Raw genomic sequence first — 21,244 nt, 5'->3', positions numbered from 1 at the left:
GGGATCCTCTGTTGTGGTATCTGCCTATTGGTTTAGGCAGCAAAGTGGTGCCACTATCTTGAGTGGCGAATTGGGTGCTTGCTAGCTTGATGGTCCAACGGGTTCCTTTCTGGGCAAGTGGCCTGGTGTCACGTGACCAACGCCTGATAACTTCTGAATAGGGCAAGTGGCCAGTGTCACGTGACTGGGTGGCTGAATCATGGGCGCTTGGTGGTCATGTGGTAGACACAGTCATGTCCGTGATGTATGTGGCGGCATTGTGCTGTTTGTTCAAGTATCCACGTTGCGAGACCAATATGAAGGTTGGCATCTGAATAACCACTCAAATGAGGACTTTAATGGTGCAAAAAGAAAGGTGCCACTTAATACTGTGACAGATGCCCTATGAGGGAGACTGGATAAGCTGGGTGAAAAAGAGAGTGAGTAAAGAGTATTATTACATATATCTGCACTGTCGCGAGGCCGGCGATCTGTTCTGTGGGGAGACCGAGAGCAAACAAGGTGACATACGAAAGCTGCATGATGAGGTATATTGCACTGCTTTCGACGAGTATGCTGATCACCTTCGCAGTGCCGCTTGCACCCACAATGATGTTCCGGCAGTGACGCGACACATACCATATGCAGCCGACAATGAGTGCAGTTATGAGCACATTCATGCACAGTGCTAAGATGTAGCCCATGAGTCCAAGCCACACCAGCGCAGGTGGCAGGACCAGCACCGTGGGCACGGTACTGAGAACTAGATGGGCGAGACCATGGATGCATGCTGAAAGTGGCAGCATGTCCGAGACCTGCGTGTCAATATCACAACTGGAGGAAGAATGAACACCTATTCAGTCCACTCAGTGACGTCAGGAAGAGGAGGACAACAATCAGGTACGATCATCCTCAGATGACCCAGCAGCGATAGCACAGAATGAGTTCACTGACAAAATCGATAATGGACATTAGGATGTCACCGCCGAACATCAGGAGTGTTTCGTTGGCATAGCCTGTCACTCCCGTTGATCCCTGTTTCGCAAGGAAGGATTGTCGAAAATACATATCTGCAGTAAGAGATACGTGCATACCAAAGTGGTGTAGTAGTGATTGAATTGTATGCTGAAATGGGTCGTGCAGCCGAGAAACAAGAATATGTTAGTCACAACTAGAAGGACGTTGAGTCCTCGCCGCCCTCCTTGCTTGAAGAGAATCACAATTGACGTGACGAAAAGAACACAGTTGACTCCTATTATTGAGAAGCTCCAGGTCAAGATCTGGAGTGTCAGCGAATGGCGAGACTAAATATCATAAAGCACGGCTTCGCAGGCGAATCGATGAGATACGCGAGGTCAGGCATGAGCTCCATGGTGTGAGCCAGTATGATATCAAGGATGCTGTCTAAGCATGACTTCCGTAACAGCAAAATAGAGTGTCTCTTAAATTGAAGAGTGTCACGAGAGGGAATTGTGACAATGCGCCGTGGGATTCTTGTGTCGGGCTGAGACCTCGCTGAGGCATTACATTGACCATTCAGCCTAGATCTAGCATCTCGTAGGCATGATAGATGATGCACTCTTTCAGTAAGCTTCCCATGTGCCATGCACCATGTTGGTATTTCCAGATTCTCCACGTGGGATGCAGAGGTAGGTTTGATTGAACATTGTTGTAAAGAGTGAGTATGGATCCGAGGAACGCCGGGCTCGCAACAAGATTCGCGAGTCTGGATGCATGTCTATTCACTGTCAGACTTTGGTGAACAGCCATCGGATGAGCTTACTGTCAATGGTGCATTGCCCGCAGGCATCATGGGCCACCGGTGCCTTCAAATTGGAGGAAGACAGATAGCATATTGCGCAGCTATCAAGCACAGGAATCTTAAACCCTGTCTCATTACTGCATGGGAATGTGTACCATATATGTATGTCAATTGGTATCCTGCGAGAGTACGAACGACAGATGTTAATGAAGTAACAGCATGTGCATTGCAGGCCGCAGAGAGCGGGAGAGCGACAGCTTGTCAGTACGTCAAGCTTCAAGTTCAACTGTGGTGCGGATGCATCAAGCCTGTTTGGGTCAACGGCATCTGCAATGAATGCTCTCAGAAGTGAGGCCAGCATTCTCTACGATGATATTCAAATAGCGAGCTTGCAGCTGCAAAGGATTCGATCATCCACCGTGAAGAGCACGTGTCTGTTCCCTATGTAGTACACATATGATCTAACGCTGCGGGCACCTCGGGCTTCGTGATGATTGATATTTATGGCACCAAACTTAAGGCCTTCAGTGTTCCTTGTGCAATCGTATGTGGCCTTTGTCCACGAACGCACGAATGAGCGGCTGGAAGTTGCCAGTATTTGGGCATCCGATACCCAGGGCCTTGATCCATTGTAACCCTGATCATTCTTATCCCAAACCTGCCTAATGTCCCTGCTCTTTATCACCTGCAGCTTGGTTGTCATGCTCGTCATCAGATGGAGACTCATCAGCACAAGCTGAAAGCGCATCAATGTTGCTGGTTCTGCTAAGGACCATTGGTTCAAGGGTTCATCACTCGATATTGCACTTACACCAAAGAGCGTGACTGTGCTGATATCTGCTCTAAGGCAACTTTCATCAAATCTTCCAGGATCGGAGGAAACGAATGTGAGCCAGTCAGGAGAGACGGCGGCCAGACTGGCAAACTCAGATGCTGATGGTGAAGGAGAGGCAGCTGAAGATGCAGTTATAGGAGAGGCAGAGGCAGCAGATAGAAAGTAAGTCTGGCCAGCATCATCGATGAGATAGACATGGCCAGAGCCATCCTTCTTGATAAGGGAGGAGCTGCCAGAGGATTTGCCCTTCTCCCAAGTAACCTTCTTATGTGAAAGCACTTCATCACGACATCCTTCCATCACACCTCCAGGCCCCCAGCAATTAGCAGTGTCATGACCTTGAGGACGAGGGCACCAAGAGTTGGTGCACGTCTTCTTAGATGACGAAAAATGACCAGCGCGCTTGGTGAGAAGGACATCTTTGGAAGCACCAGAAGTACCATCGATAAGACGTTGCTCGAGATCAACACATGCGATAATGTCAGCAGCAGTGTAGGGCTTCGTGCGATGAGAATCAGCGAGTGCAGTGCCAACCTGGGATTGAACGTGGGCAAAGTCACCACCCATGGCATGCAGCAGACAGATGCATGTGAGAGAGTCTGCAGTAGGTAGACCAATAGCATAAATGCATTCGACAAGGTCCTGGATGCGTTCAACTGTGACCAAAAGATGCTCAGAGCAGTTGAAGTGACAGGATAAGGCCTCCTGAAGCAAGAGTGCTTGAGTGTATGTGCCTTGTTGCTGGTGATGAGAGCGGATAGCATCCCAGAGATCCTTCACAGTATCATAACTACCAGAGGAGATGAAGTGCTGCTCCTCGGTAGAGCAAGATTTGCTAATATATGCGCAGATCATTCTGTCATTGATAATCCAGTTCTCGGAGCTATCGAAGTCGAGATTTGGATCAGGTTGGACAACGGCACCAGTGAGATAGCGGTCGAGTCCCTGAGCCATGCGAAGTGAATCAACAATCTCCCGGCTCCATGTCGCATAGTTTCCCTTCACACGGTCAAGCTGTTTTGAAGAGGAGAAGAAGGTCAACAGAAAAGTGGTAATTGTGATCTTGCGAGATGACCTCATCACTGGAACTGGCATTGGCTGTAGGAGAGGAGCTGGTCCTGGACCACCAGCATTGGATGCACTAGCTGAGCAAGAGTGGCTGCCAGTGGTAGGCTTCACCATGATGGAACGTGATGTCCAAAAAGAAATTGCTAAAGCGGTGGAAATAAGACAGGGGTAAACATCTGAAAATGCTCACGTATAGGAGCTACCACCACAACGAGACAGGTAATGAGGACAGGTACGAGTTAAAAGAATTTGGCGTATGGGCGCATGAAACTGGGGCTCATAACCTTTTGTGACCTGTACTATCTCAGCCTCAGTCCTATGGTGGTGTAGGGACTGAGGGGAGAATGGCGGGAGCAACACAGTATATGTAGCTCAAACATGTATGATGTAACACTGTCTTCGCGATCTGCTGTGCTGCCATTGACAGATGTGACATACAGTGCCACCCAACTCAGGCTCTTTGGACGTGAACGGTGACGACAGGCTCCTCTGCGCAATAGTTCATAAAATTGACGCCAGTATGGCGCAACTCCCATGGACAGAAATGGCGCGCAGTCAGTAGCACATCACCGTGTTCATTATTACCTTCTTACCAACATATACTGAATGTTAGGAGAAGACCCCTCACTTTTTAAGTGCAGTGGATGCTGTCGAGTGATATAGAATGTACTGGAGAGATGTGATATACATCGACCATGTGTGTGGGGGGAGAGGATTCAGCTAGCATGTGCGTGGGTTAGGGATCCACGCTGAGAGCAGTGCTTGGGGTCCGGAAAGGGTGTCCGGGGTCCTGTCCTGGGAGCCAGGTACCTGAGACACTGGCCTATGATCCGGGGTTTCGAGCACGTCTGAGCTGAATCTCTCGAGCGTAAGGTGGCAGCGTAGCTGCCTAACGAGAGGTGGCATGACTACACCACCACCGAACACTACTAGGAGTGGGTGGGAGGGAGAAAATGCTGTGAAGCGAGCTGTATGCGAGGTAGTGGCGAGGAGAATAGATGCGACACCTTGTCAGCTGAGCGCGTCTCTTTCTCGTTCACCTGCTTAGTAAGTCAGTGAGGGTATTGGAAGAGATATGCTAAGGTGAAGGTAAAGTGGCAATTAACTGGAGTATTTGCATTGAAAACGATTCATAGAAGTGCGAACAAGCTCAAGATGGGAGTGATCAAAAGAATTGGTTACGAAGAGCAGTACAATTTGTTCAATACGGCGCCAATAGTTCAGAAACGCATGTGATTTCCAGCAGCCTTGTATGGCGACAACGTCGAGAGGCATCCCACGCAGCAGCAGTTCAGTCGCACCACCGATACAGAAGGAGTGACCGGTGACTGACTGCAGGCCAGATTCCGTCCAAATTGTGTTACAGCGGTCCAGAAACCATGTGCATATAAGAGGTGCCCAGCCTCCAGAGGCTGTTTCGAAGGTGAAGAAAGGTGCGGTGTCAGGAATTGCCGCATTTGCAGAAAGATGGTGACGGAGTGCGGGTATAGGGCTGGTGGGATCGTAGAGGTGAGAAATGATAATAACAGCACCATTTTGCTGAGTAGTCTTCATCCAGGGGATAGGTAGAGTTGCATACTCGACGCCACCCACAATAGTGTGAAATTGTAGCTTGGCAGTTCGCAAAACATGATAATGAGGGTTCGTGAGGCCAGCGCTCAGTATGACGAGCTCGCCCAGCCTATAATAGAGAAATGTCGACACCAGGATCAGTTGTGTGAGTGAGAAAAACATACGATAAAGATATCGTACATGTAGTATATGCACCGACAAACAGACCAAAAGGTGACGCAAGTGCAGGCGTATACTGCAGTGTTGAAGGAGTTTGTCAAGTTAAGTCCAGAGTGCAAAGCATGCATATGTTCGAGGGAGACTGGAGGCCATCGGGGTTATACTGAGGATGCGGGAACGGCTTTTGAAACTGCTTTACAGATGGTTTGTACTAATGCATCACCTCTCCATGGAGCGCCATTGAGTGTGTGCCAGAAGCGCAGACTGGCCAGCCAGTTATCAATGGTCATATGAGCAGTGCACCCTTGCCAGTGCGCAAGAAAGGCAGCGAGGAGGGCATCTGATGCAGGCATGCAGGAGGGTTCAGGAATTTGCAAATTGTCACAGAATTGAGTGAATCGTTTGAGACCGGCACCATAATTAGTCTGAGTTTTCTTTTCTAGAGCGGAGAGCAGCCCAAGATGTAAGGTATTGACAGAGTCCACAGAGAGTGAGGCATTGAGGCCTTGATAATGCTGGATGCCATAAGGAGTACGCTAGAGAGAAAGGTGATCAGAGGCTGGAATGTGTGAGCGCAAAGACAAAGAGTGATTTCTAAGCCGGACTTCGGTTTATGTGCTGATTTGGTACGATGCGGTGCCGATGTTGCTGTGTCAGTGGGCGTCGATGCTGGATGAGGCATGGGCTCAAGTGTTGGATAGAAAAGGGAGGAGTTCCTCCGGGATTGCGAACAGTGTAGGCAATCTTAAGAGAGGCATGTCGAAGATGCCTCGAGACACCGGATCTGCCAGGTTGTCCTTGGTGTTCACATAGACGGGGTCAAGTGTGAGATTAAGGGACATGGCGATCAGGTTGGTGCGACGAATGAACACGTTCACTTGATAGTTGCGACCACGTCTATGTTTGTAAGCATCAATGACACCCATGTTGTCACCATGGATGGTGACGGTGACATCATGGTAGTCGAAGGCTTCGATCGCACGAGTAGCAAATTCGAGTGCGATCATCTCCGCCCAGCTGATGTCATGCCCATCGCGCTTCCATCCAGGGATTCAGTGCCAAGTAGCCCATGCAGATCCAAAGATGAGACCAATACCCCATGAGGTGGAAGCATCTACCCAGATACTGAGGTCCTTGGCAGGGCCACGAGAGCGGAGAGTGCGTGCTGGGGAGGGCTTCGAAAGCGTGTCAGACCACCAGCGCAGATCAGCAAGAACGGAGGTTGGAGGATAGCAAGTAGCGAAGCAGCTTGGGAAGGTAGTAATAAATCGGCAGAGGTTCGGTAGGTAAGCACGGCCATGAGGATACACAAATGTGATATGCGAGAGAGTGCCATTAATGCTCTGGGAGTCGCACTGTGTGACTCATCCAGAGATAGCGGCCTGTAAGAAAGCCTGAAGTTTTGTTGGATACTGTAGTCATTTTGGTTCAGGTAGAGAAACTGTTCCAAGAGTGAGATCCCAGAAGAAGCCACCAAAGGTAGTATATGGGGCAAAAGGAGAACATTTGATAAGATGCCAAGGTGTACCCAAGGGTGCAGTGATGGACAAAATGGTGTTCAGATTATAGGCATATGTATAGAGAATCCATACGCCAGTAACCCAGCCGCTGGCAGTGGGAAATTGAAAGAAGACGAAGTCATCCACCCATTTCTCGGAGGGTGAAACACCTTCGCCCTTCAGGATATCTATCATTGCGTCGGCAGGCTCGCCCTGGATGCCTGTCGCTGATGAGATACCGAACGGCAAGCAGTGATCGATATAGAACGAGCCATTATGTTGCACGACGATGAAGGCCTTGTGCGGAGGCCAGACAGGCGAAGCGCGGAACGCTGCCTCAATGTCTAAGGTAGCAGCTTATGCACCATCAGGTGCAGAAGTGACCTGAACAACATACGCATGAGGTAATAAGTCATGAGAAGAACAAAAGGCGCAAAGAACGCATATATGGAGCATAGGCAATTGAACGTGAGGCAGAGATTAACTTTGGTGATGAGTGGAGAGCTCCCTTCAGGAGGTAGAGACAGAGCTAAACTCTGAGGATGGTGCAATCAGCCCATGCAAGAAGAAGCATGGATAGCGGTGGTCTTAAGCCTCGCTGGTAGACAGAGCAAAGCTCTGAGGGAGATGGGAGGTAGAATACCCATAGAGAAGGAGTGGGGCATGAGCCCGGAGCGGCAGGATCAATTCCTGCTGGATAGAGGCAGAGCGAGTGCTCTGGGTAGTCATACGAGCAGTGAAAGTGGGGCAATAGGAAGCCGGAGCTAGAGGAGTAGAGCGACTTACAATCTCAGCAATCATTGCTGCAGTTCCCCAGCGGGTTGGAAAATTGTCAGAGTCGATCTGGTCATTTATGGAGACGCCAGATTTGTCCTTGAAGGAGAGGTTCCGAACGACACGGAACTTGCCTGGTGAGCCGGCTTTCTCCACCACAGTGAGAGGGGATGACCGGAAGCAAGACCCAAGAAGGCTTTCAACAGTGGATTGAGAATACGGGCCAGAGAAGCGGCCTGCAGCGAGTTCTTCTTGAATATATGCATCGATAACGTTGGGATGTGCCAGTGCAGAGCTATGGTTGCTTGGAGTAAATGTGCGAGTGATGGGAGCGAAATCGCCAAGAGGAAACCTGTTTCGAATCTTGTAGGGCAGCTGAGGGTATCTATCAAGAAGGCCATGACGACGCAGAAGTGCCTCGAAGGCATCTGCGACGTATGGAGTAACGATGCGTTCACGCACGCATACATTTTTCGGATCCTGCGTGATGGTCGCCGGAGCCACAGAGAGAGCAGGTGTGGGGCTGTCCTTTGGGGCAGCGCTTTGCGGTACAGTCGCCCGAGAGGTTCCAAATGACGCAGAGCTCTTGGCCGGAAGTGCCGATGAGGAGGCGTCGGTTCTTGAACACGGAGATGGTTGGGCGACCGTCTTTGATGGATGTGGACGCACAGTGTGCCGCGTGATGTCCGGTCCTCGCGCATAGGGTGAATCAAGTGTCTCGGTCGCAGTACAAGCGTCAGCTTGCCGTAGAGTAGTCCATCATTGTCGGTGTAGAATCTATCATGGTCGAATCATTAAACAGCCTGCTGTGTATGCAATCGTTCAAATGCTTGTCAAAATTCAATGTCAATGCCAGAGGATCGTAGAAAATGATGATCATACGGTTACGAAGTGCGAATCTCTGGGAAATGACATCGTTAACTGGTCAAGCACTGGCTCTGCACCGAGCAGCAGATGGGAAAGGACATGTATCTATAGTACGAACACGCGATGAATGTCACGCTTCAATCTCATGATTGACAAGTAAAGCGCGCCTCAACGTCCTACATACCAAGTCTTATTTGCCGCTGACTTTGCGATTTACTGTCCTGTGCACGTGATATCAAAACGTAGACCGAATGCGAAAATTGAGTGTGTACTATCGATCCGGACAGCCAGACGATGGGGCTATATGGATAACGCAAAACCATGAAATCTGTGCACATATAGGGTCAGTGCAAGGTACGCTCCTCATCACCTTAAGGAGTGCAGCATCGATCATTAGAATAAGCCTACACATGCAGCCCGCCTCTGGCTAGTTGTCGTCGTACATGATCGTCATCGCCGACCTTCGTGTATGTACATAGAAGGTCAGCACAAAACACCGTGCGATGGACACCAGCTCACCGAACAAGTATTGCGTTGATCGGCGTGCAGAATGTATGGTCTATCCTTCGGACAGACGTCGTGCTCTCCCGTGTCGGCGAATGCATGCAACTCCAAGCATAGGAACGGGCTCGTTCGAATCCGACCACGTACAAGCAGAACTGACGTCTGCGGGAGAGTGAGACCGCGCTTCACTAAATGGAGACAGACAAAGACAACATCGTTCGTTTCGTCGACCTGCTCCTCGATCACTTCGATGGAGACCGGCTATTTCTGACCTGCCAAAGTACAATTGCTATGTTTCCGTCAGAAAGCGAGAGGGAGCTCACATTCTACCAGACTCAGCAAGTCTGCCACGCGTGTACGCACCATCAATTTCGTCGAAACCTCGAACGCATCCGGCGTCTTCAGAATGTCTTCGTTATTGGCGACGCGCAATCTCCTTAGCTTGCTCCGAGTTAGCCCCGTCGGTGATGAAGAGACTGGCATTTGAGCAAAGACCTGACCAAGCTTTGGCTCCCGCGAATGTCGACATTTCCGCCACCTCCGTCCACAATCATCAGATTGTTCCATGCTTGTCTACTCAGGATCCTAAAATAGGCTTGAACTTGACAGCATCCCCCCGCGAGTCCATGGGCGATTATGAAATCTGGCTGTCCATTGAGCGACGCACCATTCCACCAGTGTATAATCTTCGTCTATCGCGTCCAGCCGTGGAGCGTGAAGTCGACCCTCTAGTTCGATAGCACCGGCCTCTCCGTTCTCGTTGTACAGTCAAGAATCGACGGGATCTTCATACCTCTCAGCTTGTTATTTCCCTCCTGTCCGGGAAACTGCGCAGGCACCAGCGTCAGCAAAGCCAGTCACAGAAACCAAGAAAACGTGCCGCGTTACGCTGCAGAAGCGGGGGCTTCTCCAATTGCGGTCCACTACCCAGCACGGTACGTCGCTGAACGTTGTGTCAACGTCAATCCACTAGGCTAGGCGGCGCTCCTCCCCTGTGCATGGCTGCCCGGTCGATATGCTGGAAAGCGGTCTCGGCCTTCTACTCGAAGGACAACATGGAGGCCACCGTGCGTGTGGCTCTCGGAGGCAGAGCATCTCATGCAAGCGCGACGCGTACGTAAAATCTGCGCTTCATCAGTAAAACTATGGCAACACATCGGAGCATGTATCGAGAAGAAAAGTGCACATACCTATATGTAAAATATGAATAATCTTGACAATCTTTTCCAAACGAACGAACGAAGAATGAGAGACGGTCCGAAGATTTGAGCTACGCTCAACGTTTACTGAGTTGGCGGTATACGGAATGCTTCGATGAGACTTGCGAGGAGAAGCACGTTGGCTGGGCCGCGCTGTGCAGTTGCTACACGTAGGGTGCGTGAATGACGGAGTCAAACGCGTATACAGCTCAGATATAGCTATTGGATGTCCATGAAAGAGGTGGATCAGCGCTATCGTAATTCCTTCATATGAACAGAACGATTGAAATATGCAGCTTTCGAGCCTCACCTCTTCATGACGAGCAGTGATCAATCATCCTCAGCGAATATTGCTTCGACCATGCAGAATCTCATCGCAACAGAAAGATGGCAGCATCATGAACCATCGGAGGCCATCGCAGCTACGAACAGCAGATTTTACAGGAGTCGTCTTGCCTCGATATAGTTATGAAAATCGTCCAGTCGCTCAGTGCGGCACGATGGACTATGCCATACAGTAATCAGGCTGCACATGAAATCATGGGAATGCACACAAGTGTGTATGAAGTTCCTGAACATTTATTGAAGCGAAGGCAGCACACTCACGAGAATTGTTCTGGCTGCTCACAATGTCACCGTCGCCGAGAGAATCACCGCTGGAGTTTCTGCGGAATATACAATGCATATGCAAGAAACTAGCCAAAAATCCAAGAGTTCAAGCACAAGACCGATCGGGGAAAGCCACCCGCGTGTAGGCTCCGAATTGATCTCCGCCGATCTTCACCGATCATCATTGGAGCTCCGGTCCAATGCCGGCCGAAAGCACGTTGTGGCGTGTCCTTCATTGCTCATCACCCTCTTGTCGTCGCAGACCACTATTTCCCAGTCCTTCCGCCCATAAAACGATGTCATCAAGCACTGGAGGCACACGGCCTGTGCCGGACGGCTCGAGCTCGAACATACCCGCCAGGCCATTCCCCATCTATTGGTCCCAGTTCCCATCCATAAAGATCGTCCGCCAGCCGAAGGGTACGTCTCTCAGGATATCACAGACCATATCGAGGCTCACGCAGACGGCACAGGAAGGTACTCTCCTCAAGTGGACGAACGATGCGTCACATATTGCTCGCAGACGGTACGCGGACGGGCGGAGCAGCGCGAGCCCTCCTGCCGGACGATCTGTATCCGCCACGTCTTCGCACACGAGGTCTCCCGAGTCATCGCAGCGCACGACGGACAAAGATCCACCGCAACAATCAAGTATCCCCTCCCGCCAGAAGGCCAGCACGCACCCGGAGTCATAGACCTCATCACAGGCGAGACGCCCGAGCACGACGGGCACGGTGCGCACAGAGAGGAGAAGCACTGGGACGAAGGGTACTATTTGTGGTTCAGCAAGAGTCGATGGGCGGCGCAGGAGAGGATTGATTTGATGATGAATGATTTGGAGCGGCAGACTGAGTGGGAGCGGTATAAGCAGCGGATGACTGAGGAGTGGGAACACCAGCAGCAGCGACAGAGGAGCTTCAAGGGAGTTCAGCCACCGTCGCCGACGCCTGCTATCGCTGAGGAGGCCCTGCATCCGGAGTTAACAAAGCCGAGTATACAAGAGCCAATCCAGCCTCCATCGGTCCCCGCACGACGACCGTTCCCGGATCTCGCGTGCGTATTCTCAATCAGCAGCCTGCCACTCACTCGCGACTAACATTCACCTCAAGTGGCCAATCCCTCTTGCTGCCCTTGCCCCCGCAAATCCCGCCCATCCACGAGCAGATACGCACCCTGCTCGCGCCGACACACCGAGCGCTCGAGCTCACCCACGAGAGCCTGCACACCGGCGCGCAGTGGACGTTCGCACAGCGCATGTGGGACAAGGCCTTCACCGAGGAACCGTTCGTCCTCGCGCGCACCGTCTGCTCGCGCATGTGGGAAAAGTGGAAGAAGGGCCCACCGTCGGACGACGAGTCGATGTAGAGCGAGGGTACATGCATAGAGCGTATACTACGGCCATCCATGGTCTATAATACAGTGCGTGCGCGATACGTACAACAGCCTACACATTCGTCGTTAAATAGAGCACACCATGGACCCGTAGGACGTCGACAGCAACAACAACAATTGAGACGACAAAGATATCACGACGATTCGTGCGTGGAGCGTTTGGTCCCCTCCTCACTCTCCGAAGAGTGTGAGAACGGGACGCTTAGCTCCAGCGGGGAACTGGGATCAATCGGGGGAAGAGGGCGGGGTAGGGAGCGTTCGCTCATCACGCTGCTCGAGCGCGGGCGTGTCGACCCGCCGCCTAGCGTCCTGTTGACACCCGGCTGCATGAAATGAGAGACCGGGATCGGGCGCAGCGCGAGGCTGTCTTTGCGCTTCACGAGGACGGGCTGGTTTTGATGCGAGTAGGAGCGCGTTTCTGGGTGCCCGTGCGACGTCGACGGTCTCGGTGCCTGCGCGGAAGCGGACGCGGTAGACGCAGACTGGTGTGCGACTCTAGGCTCGTCCTTCCGCGCGGACGAATGGCCTGCCTTGTCGTAGTGCGGCGGCGCGCGCAACGCATCTGACGTTCGCAAGAATGCATGTTCGCGCTCTGCGTCTTCGCGAACGGCAGTGGACGGCCGCAGCTGGCGTATGTCCGTGGTGCTCATCCGCCGGAATGCGTCTATCGCCGGCCGGATATCCTGCGCTTGGGAACTGAAATCCACAGAGGTCGCGCGCGAACGCGACGATTGCGCAGAGGAAGAGGGCACGGATGGTGGATGCGCCTGCAGGGTCGAGGAAACGTGCGGTGACGGCGCGGTCGAGTGTCGTGGGTTGGAACGGAAGGCACCCGCGAGGAGCATTGATGGGCCTGTCACGGTGGACGAGCGGGGCCGGAACGGGAGCGCAGGAGAGGAAGAATGGCTGCCCGCCAGGCTCGGACGTCGGGATCCTCTCGTAGTCGGCTGGGGCTGGTCAGGAGAGGCCGGCGGCGACGGCAGCTGGCGTGACTCGCTGTTGACGCGCTGATCGGTGCTGCTATCCTCCAGCACGGGCTCCATCCCTGGCCTCCGCGCGCGGCTGCCGCTCCTAGCGAGGTTCGGCGAGAATACGGGTGAGACGGGGGAGAGAGGGTACATCGTGGAGCTGCTATGCCGCGGGGCATGCGACGGCGGGAGCGCAGGCAGAGGCGTTGAAGAGCGCGACGAGGCTGGCGGAGCTGTGCTGGCGCCAATCTGCGTTGGGACGACTCCCGGTGGGGTCGGACTCAGATTGGGTGTCGACGACGCGCGCGTCGCGTGCTGCGACATGTCGCCAGCGGGAGAGGGAGAGAGCCTGCGCCGGGGCTCTGCTTGTGTGGGGTCTGTTCGCGATGTTCGAGGCGAGTGGACGGTGGGCGACCTCCGAGTCGAGCGATTCGACGCTCGAGGTCTTGGAGCGGAGATCCGAGCATGGTAAAAACTGTGGGCACAGCATCAATGAGTGGTAAAAGGCACACCCGGACCGGCGTGTGCGTGTGCCCCAAGCGTGCTGCTGCATCTGCATCTTCTGATGGTGAGCTGATGATCGCCGAGAACCTAGAAACGCACTCTTCAATGTCATTCAGGGCATGGACCCTATCCTTCCTCTGCTGGACGTGCGCGATGGGAACAGACAATGCAGACAGAGTGCGGCCGATGCCATATCCTGCTCAATGTGCCCTGCGCGATGCCCAGATTGGACGGATGGTCAGGTTCCTGCATCATTCGCTGACTGAGAGCTTTGATTAGCGCGCTGGGCGTTTCTATATGTGAAACGTACTCACATCATCCACGCACCTTGAGCAATCTGTTCTGATCATAGGACTGTGTGAGCTGGGAGAGAAAATGTTGCATCAAGGGTGTAATAAGAAGATGATAGATTGAGACAAACCCTCATCGTGCCGCGTGTGAAGCGCATCGACCAAGGCTCACCCCCCTTGTTCACTCTCGAAAACCACAATGACTCGCCCGTGTGTAAGAGTGAGCCACGGGTGCATTTGCAGGTAGTAGGATCCACTTGCAACAGATGAGGCACAGCTAGGAGTGGTGTCGGATCGCTGGCGCTCTGATACAAAACCGGGAGAATTTGCCTTTAGAGGCTTTGCGCGTCTTCTGCGGTGAAAATGCTGAGCGCGAGAAGATGATTCATGAACAAGAAGGCGAGAACCACAGATGCGAGTCAGAGTACGAGAAATTGCATCCATCCAGCCCCAGCGAGTCGCCGAGTCGTGTTGATGCCGGGAGGGACGCGGCACTGATGGACAAAAGGCTTGAGCGGAGACTGTCAATGTAAGAATCCAAATAATCATGAACATGCCAGCAGTGGGCTTCTCTCTCAGCACAAGCACTGCACTGCGGACAGATCGAAGATGAGAGCAAAGGCAAGTGTTGAGAACGGTGCAACGTGCCCGAGCCAGCTGGTCAATTGTCCAGACCTCATCTTTTCCTGAGGTGGCTGTGTGAGAGTAGTCAAGAGCCGAGTACGAGACTGCGTACCCAATTTCCATCCGCGCCATCGCACTGTCATCAGCACGCGCTCCGACCTGTCACGACAAGCCGGGGAGGGGTAAGCAACAGCCGAACGAAGAGGCCGAAATCCATCAAACTGATTAGTTTTTTAATCAAAGCGTGATCGACAAGAACATCTGTCAGATACGCATGGCCACGAAACAATTGGAACCGGGGAGACGCACCGAATATTATATTGCATTGCAAGCGCTGCTATTCAATGCAGAATCGATGCTTGTACATATTTGAATATCATGCCAGGCTGGACGTGTGGCGTGTAGTGGCCAAGTTATCATCAGCATACGCATGCGGTTCTTATCGTTCGTGATGCACTTCTTTCATCGAAGGTGGTTCCAATTCAGAAGAAGAAGACGGCGATCACGCCAACCTCGGCACGAAGAGGCACATGACGTCGAGGTGACGAAATACAACTCGAGCGAGGCATTCAAAACAGTCTGCACTTGCGGTTATAATAGAGCAGATACTTTCCTCAGCAGCGATCTTGAAGACCCTAGCCTGTTCCCGGTTGAAATGCCTTCCAGCTCGGATTATGTCCTCGGCAAAGGAACGAGCAATCTGGAAGGTGCCGGAACAGAGACCAAGCAGGAACATGGATGACCACAATGCGACTCGGATGATGGTGTTCGTCGCACAGCCCTCTAACGATGTGGTGATGAATCGGACCCGTATGTTCCGAGTTATGAGGTAAGAGAAGTAAATCCGTGTGCCGGAGCTCCGGCACTCCATGCATGCATCTGTCTCGAGACAGATGCATGCATGGAGTTCGTTCTAGTGCGGTCTTAACGCTAGGCAATTCAACGGTTCAATTCACGGAACAGCGTTGATATATAGTCGAGGTCAACGAGGCGGCCGACGTACCCACGCCAGCACATGCGCAGAACCATTGTGATGAACAAGACCCTGCTGACCTTTCTCATCCAAGAGTTCCGTGTGATGAAATACACTGACAGAGTAATCGGCCTTCCAGCTTCGAGAGCAAAGAGTCATCAGGAAAAGCCAGCAGTCTGTTATGAATCAGAAAGGCCATTGTCCGCCATCTTGACAGGCCTATATCGGAGCAACTGCACGACACAACCCAGTAAATCTGCTAAACCTGGTATACCGAGGAATTTCATAGAAACATGACAGGAACAATTCATGCCATCACGACAGTTGGGATATCTGCCCATCGAGAATGCCTTGGGAGCAGACGAAGGATGAAAGAAGTCCGACTTCGACGTCTTCCAGCGCGCTCCTCATGGACATTCCTAGTAAGGCGGGCGAGTCCGCAAGAAGATGGCTGAGTACGTCACCCTCTTTTCACCCTTACTCCCTTCGAACCACTCACTGTGCGTACCTCGAGCCAGCATGCCTCGGGTGGGATGAACAGCCCGCGAGACGAGAAGAGCCAGGAGCGAATTCAACAAATCTAGCCACGGCGCGGACGAACCCATCAACAGGAGGCAGGAAGCTCCCAGCACGGTTGCGAGAACAAGTCACCTCCCAGATGGAGAGAAAACAAACGTGAGCAGAGCAAGACAGGCCGCCGAGCCGGAGTCAAGAATTTGTCTTCATCGTTCCCGGAGCGCTCCTCGAATCACCAAAATAGCGGGCAAAGACAGATGCGAACGGCGCTACAACGGTCAAAACAAACCTTCAAACGAATAACCTGAGAAAGGCGCAGCGAGGGAGCATTCTTGATAAAACGTAACGAGCACGCAGCGTCTTACTCGAGTCCGCAGCACTAGACATGAGTAGTTTTGATGGTCCACCGCCGAGCTTGTAAATCATCGCCGATGGCGCTAGGTGATGAGTCGTTGCCTATGGGTGCACAGATTTGAAATAAAACCTGGCATAATCACCCGCGGATCATCGACACAAGGGAGAGAAAAACCAAAGCCAACCTAGCATTTTCACTCCACAGATGCCGAGATATCCTCATAGCCGCCCCCTACACGTTTCACGCGTCCGTCGAGCACGACAACCAAACGTTAAACGCCTGTAGCCTCCCTCAACCATTCTGCGCGAAAGCAGTTCGTGAGTGAGGTCAGCGTGCGGTTATCGTGGCGCCCACACAGCCGAAGAGCGGATGGCGGTGTGATCGGCGGGGAATACGTACCTCTTGTAATCTCATACGCCGCGAATGTGCTCGCAGCGGCCGGGATGCTGGACACGTCCTTCAGCGTCACCGCTATGACTCTGGTGATCACCACAGATGACTCACCTCCTCAACACTAGTGGGCAAAGGGAGAAGCTGTCATCGACCATTCGGAGAGAAGTCGAAGACGAGCATCCACTCACACGACGGAGATAACCCTCTGAACAATCCCGTCCTGGAAAATGCGATGAGAGGTCGTCGAGAGCTAGATGAGAAGATTGTGCACTGACCATCCGCCCTCGTGCACGACTGCCAGCAGCTCACGCGCGATGTACTGCACGGGCGTCCCCGTCGGCGGCGTGTCGCGTAGTTGAACGCGCGATTTCACCACGTCTAGAGGGATGTGAATTGCATTGGGTTACGGATGGATGCTTTACGAGGAGGATGTCCTCACCTAGCGGATAACATGCAAGCCAGTAGGCAATCTGAGGTCAGATGTATTTGTGAGGTTGGAAGACGGGATGATGCATTCGGCTGCACGCACCCCGCCGCCTGCCCCGCTCACGAGCAATGCCCATACCGGGACCTTTGTTGGGCCACCGTAGCGATCTGCAAACTTCCGTCTCGAGAACTCAAACGCTGCGCGGTGCGAGCAGTGTCACATCAATACGGCTGCCTCAGTGCCAAGACCTACCGGAATAGAACCTGCAACAACCACGTCGTCGCCACAACTTCGTCAGTTAATCTCGTCTCACTGTTGATCTCTCCAACGTCATGGTCGACAATGGCAGAGAAATAAGAGAGGCAACGAGATGGGAACGCACCCCGCATACGCTGGTATCTCCCGTGCCACCGTGATCCAATACCCGCGCATCACTCCTTTCCGGAACCCCCACTGCGCCCACATCTCCCTCGCGACGTCTCTGAGCCGCTTATCCCCCACACCGCCATACTGACCTTGCATGCGGATCTTGAACATCTCCACTGTAGATCGCAACGCGCATCGGTGCACGCCATCATGTTACGAGCGATCGCGCGGCGCAAGTCAAAGTACACGCGTGCTTACCTGGACTGGCTAATATGGCGTTTGCGGCGCCGGCCATCGCGCCTGCTGCGGCGATTTGTTGGAGGGAGAGTTGTGGGAAGGGGGAGAGGATGCGTTTGGAGGTGCCGTAGGCGGCGAAGAGGAGGGAGTTTACGCCGGCGATGCCGAGTAGTGGGCTGGCCATGCCTGCGAGTACATGTTATATTCTCGTCATCGCATCAGGGAGCGATTTAGAGAGCCCGACGCGAAGGAGCGAAGAGAGAAGTGGAGGATGGTGGCTTGTGAGTTGGTCCAGTGGAGTGGGTGCGGAAGGCAAGGTCGGTATACAGTGACGAAGTAATCTGTACTTACCTTTGTACAATGCAAAGAACCCTTCCTTGCGTATCGTCTGCATAAGGATGTCCATCGGGCCTTTCTGGATTCCAGACACACTCATTCAACGCGTCCTGCATCCCCAACAGCACAATCGCACTGACAAACATCCCCTCTAGAGCACGCGGCCGCGGTCGTGCGGGGGGAGTTTGTACGTGACGCATGAGGCACGGCTTGTCAGACAATATTACGAGCGGGAACAATGAGGGGAGATGAACTGACTGGGAGCGATCTGCGCGCGGGTTTTGATGGTGTCGAGCGGTTGTCCGACGAGCACCTGCGCGGCGCCGCCGATGCTGCCGGCGACGAGCTCGTTGATCGTCTGTAAGTTCATTGCGGCGAACGTTGAGAACACTAGTGAGCCGAAAGAGGAGGGCGGAGGCGAAGCGCTAGCGCGATGGGCGCACGGTTGTGGCTGCGAGTTGTTTGTCTTCCTCGTTCTCGTTTCTTTTCTTGCACCATGTCCTCTGCCGCGGCACCGAAGTCGGTTGCAAAAGCAAGACAAGGCTTGAAGGTACATGCACAGCGGCCGTCGTCTAACTGGCTTGCTCTTCAGAAGGTACGGCAAGCCCTGTCCATTCCAACATGCTCGCGTGCGCTAACTACTCACAGAAACTGCCTTCTGTCCCTTCAAAAACACCAGGAGAAGCGAATAAGTCCTCTTCATTGGCGGATGTCCGAAGTAGGAAGCGGAGGAAGCTAGAAAGTGATAGTGTTCGTTCCTCACCCACCGCATTCTCCGCCGGCGACACCTTTCCTCGGGGCTCCTCCCCCTCTGCACCCTCACTTCGGTCTCCACCCATGACGATACCCCCGAACGACCTCAGCACACTCAACACGCGCACCAGCGAGCCCCTATCCTCGCTACGCGCCATGATCGCCGGCACGCTCGCCGTGCCAGCCTCCCACACGCAGTGAGTGTGAGCACAGTCTTCCTACCCCCGCCCGATCCGTACTCAGGCCCCGATCACAGACCAGGCAAGTACCTCTCGCTCGACTGCGAGATGGTCGGCGTCGGGCTCGAAGGCGCCGAGTCTGCCCTCGCGCGCGTCTCGCTCGTCAACTTCCACGGCGTCGTCCTCCTCGACGTGTTCGTCCGCCCGAAGGAGCGTGTCGTCGACTATCGCACACAGTTCTCTGGTATCCGTCCGCGCGACATGGTCAATGGTGCGTCTGCTGACTAGTCGTGCTGAGGAGTGGTGGGTGGTGATTTGACTTGGCTGGCAGCCAAATCGTTCGAAGAGGCTCAGAAGGAGGTGGCGGATCTGCTCGAGGACCGGATACTCGTCGGGCATGCTGTGCATAATGACCTCAAGGTGCGTTCGCGTGCTACTTTATGAACCTTTCTAATCGTCCCGTCGACCCGCAGGCCCTGCTCCTCTCACATCCCCGCCCGTACACACGCGACACGCAGATCTACGCATTCAGGCACAATCTCACGCGCTCGCGCCGCATCGCGCTGAGGCACCTCGTCCGCCAGGAGCTCGGCGTGGTGATCCAGGAGGGTGAACATTCAAGTGTGCGTGACTCTCTCCGTCTGCTTTGGCGTCGACTGATATACCGTCCGTCTTCTCAGGTCATCGATGCGCGGGCAACGATGGCTGTTTACCGGCTGCATCGGCGTGAGTGGGAGAAGGGCCATAGTCATAAGCCATCGACGGGTGCTAAAGGGAAGAAGCGCGCGCGGGCGGACGTCGAGGCGGAGGACGATGAGAAGGGAGATGATGAGCGGGAGTCAATGACCGACGACACGCGGAGCAAAGCGTCGACATCCAGTAAACTCTCGCAAGGGGCAAAGGCGAAGGAACCTCCTCAGTCTTCTCCGACATCGCCTTCCTCAAAACAGAAAAACAAGCCGAAAGAGAAACACAGGACGAATGCTACCGAGTTCCCCGGCGGTGGGCGGAAAGGCATCAGCTCGGGCCTGTCGGTGGTCGTGCGGAAAAGGAGAAAGATATTGGAGGCTACAAAGCTGGATGGGGGCAAAACGAAAGAGAAGGAGTGGTGGAAAGAGCTGGGAGATGGGACTAGGAAGGGGTAGCGAGCACAGGGAAGGGGCAGGGTGTAGGGTGAGGCGCGATCGTCTTGCGTTACATTCTCTGAGTGCTCGATCTTGATATCCATTCTGCTGCAGCACTCTTGCAGATTGCATACATGTCGGTGTTGCAGGTCCAGTGGCAATTTGAAAACAAACCTAACCTAAGCGTCGAGGCTAATATACACAGCGGATGGTCTGTACTTCGATATTGATGTCATGTTTTCGTTGCAAAAACGAGTTGTCTTCATCGCCTTGTATTATCCGGAATGTGTGAGATCCTTGTTCGACGGTGACCACACTTACATGGCCTGTGAGTGGCCAAACGTCACGTGTCGTGCCACAGACGCGTCGCTGCCACGCCACACGCTGGCGTGGCTGCCGCCGAAGTCGGTTATTTCTCTAGATATTTAAGCACAGCGCAACCATCCGACTCGGTGGCCAGAAGGTGCGGTCGACCACATCCTCGCAGTTTGGATTGTGCTTGCGTCTTGCTCGGTCTGTCTCAACCTGTCGAGTTCCATCAGCTATCACCGTCTCTGCGCAGTCCGGTGGCCACTCAAGTGAACGGAGCGCTATCGCGTTAACCCTCACGATCTCGTTGGGGTAACGCCCTTATCTTGCATCGATCTACCATCCAGTCTGCGAATCGGCATCGGGCATCTCAAGCGTCGCTCGCTCTTGACTCTAAGCTATCGCTCAGTCGCTTGCTCGCGTTGCTCATCGATCTCAAACGCCCTGGGGCTGCTCGCTCGCTCACCTTTGCGCCACACAAGGACTCCCCAGTGGCCCACGCTGGTGTCGTCATAGCGCTCTCTCGTCGACCTGAACGCATCCAGCCACAATGCCCGCATCCACGCGCGCTCTCAAAGACCTGTCCGTCCGAACGATGTCGGAGGACGGTCTGTTCGACAGTTCGTCCGAATCGGAGCTCGTTGCGTTACATTCTGCTGCGATCTCATCCA

General features: G+C 53.5%; 7 protein-coding genes across 7 annotated transcripts; 3 read left to right on the top strand and 4 right to left on the bottom strand.

Annotated features, from left to right (window-relative positions):
* Positions 1-230: 230 nt before the first annotated feature.
* On the bottom strand, positions 231-1,232 carry LAESUDRAFT_801627 (uncharacterized protein; the record flags this gene model as incomplete). Its single annotated transcript, XM_040914000.1, has 3 exons — positions 231-794; positions 901-1,014; positions 1,074-1,232. Coding segments are annotated over 3 exons (705 nt in total), but the record flags the coding sequence as incomplete, so codon positions are not given.
* A 1,171-nt stretch (positions 1,233-2,403) lies between these two features.
* On the bottom strand, positions 2,404-3,758 carry LAESUDRAFT_764525 (uncharacterized protein; the record flags this gene model as incomplete). The annotated part of the gene is made up of 2 exons (XM_040913454.1): positions 2,404-2,463; positions 2,553-3,758. 2 exons carry the CDS (start codon positions 3,756-3,758, stop codon positions 2,404-2,406), a joined length of 1,266 nt encoding a protein of 421 aa, XP_040758272.1.
* A 3,674-nt stretch (positions 3,759-7,432) lies between these two features.
* Positions 7,433-8,403, top strand: LAESUDRAFT_718083 (uncharacterized protein; the record flags this gene model as incomplete). The annotated part of the gene is made up of 4 exons (XM_040907390.1): positions 7,433-7,616; positions 7,684-7,808; positions 7,937-8,163; positions 8,352-8,403. 4 exons carry the CDS (start codon positions 7,433-7,435, stop codon positions 8,401-8,403), a joined length of 588 nt encoding a protein of 195 aa, XP_040758271.1.
* Positions 8,404-11,123: 2,720 nt separating this feature from the next.
* LAESUDRAFT_764523 (uncharacterized protein) lies at positions 11,124-12,192 on the top strand (the record flags this gene model as incomplete). The annotated part of the gene is made up of 3 exons (XM_040913453.1): positions 11,124-11,247; positions 11,301-11,880; positions 11,937-12,192. 3 exons carry the CDS (start codon positions 11,124-11,126, stop codon positions 12,190-12,192), a joined length of 960 nt encoding a protein of 319 aa, XP_040758270.1.
* A 161-nt stretch (positions 12,193-12,353) lies between these two features.
* Positions 12,354-13,511, bottom strand: LAESUDRAFT_718080 (uncharacterized protein; the record flags this gene model as incomplete). The annotated part of the gene is made up of 1 exon (XM_040907389.1): positions 12,354-13,511. One exon carries the CDS (start codon positions 13,509-13,511, stop codon positions 12,354-12,356), a length of 1,158 nt encoding a protein of 385 aa, XP_040758269.1.
* Positions 13,512-16,274: 2,763 nt separating this feature from the next.
* On the bottom strand, positions 16,275-18,612 carry LAESUDRAFT_732210 (mitochondrial carrier). Its single transcript, XM_040910196.1, has 13 exons — positions 18,467-18,612; positions 18,349-18,359; positions 18,224-18,287; positions 17,894-18,058; positions 17,652-17,811; positions 17,522-17,532; positions 17,372-17,466; positions 17,282-17,312; positions 17,118-17,220; positions 17,031-17,062; positions 16,954-16,963; positions 16,849-16,895; positions 16,275-16,749 (listed from the first exon to the last, which is right to left on the bottom strand). Exons 1-13 carry the CDS (start codon positions 18,576-18,578, stop codon positions 16,721-16,723), a joined length of 870 nt encoding a protein of 289 aa, XP_040758268.1. The 5' UTR covers positions 18,579-18,612; the 3' UTR covers positions 16,275-16,720.
* Positions 18,613-18,687: 75 nt separating this feature from the next.
* LAESUDRAFT_688012 (uncharacterized protein) lies at positions 18,688-20,186 on the top strand (the record flags this gene model as incomplete). Its single annotated transcript, XM_040905976.1, has 7 exons — positions 18,688-18,803; positions 18,857-19,158; positions 19,218-19,411; positions 19,472-19,560; positions 19,614-19,763; positions 19,821-20,019; positions 20,107-20,186. Coding segments are annotated over exons 1-7 (1,113 nt in total), but the record flags the coding sequence as incomplete, so codon positions are not given.
* Between the last annotated feature and the right edge of the window lie 1,058 nt (positions 20,187-21,244).

The sequence above is a fragment of the Laetiporus sulphureus genome (genome assembly GCF_001632365.1).
Source record: "Laetiporus sulphureus 93-53 unplaced genomic scaffold LAESUscaffold_79, whole genome shotgun sequence".
Lineage (NCBI taxonomy): Eukaryota > Fungi > Basidiomycota > Agaricomycetes > Polyporales > Laetiporaceae > Laetiporus > Laetiporus sulphureus.
This window is presented reverse-complemented; position numbering and strand designations above follow the sequence as displayed.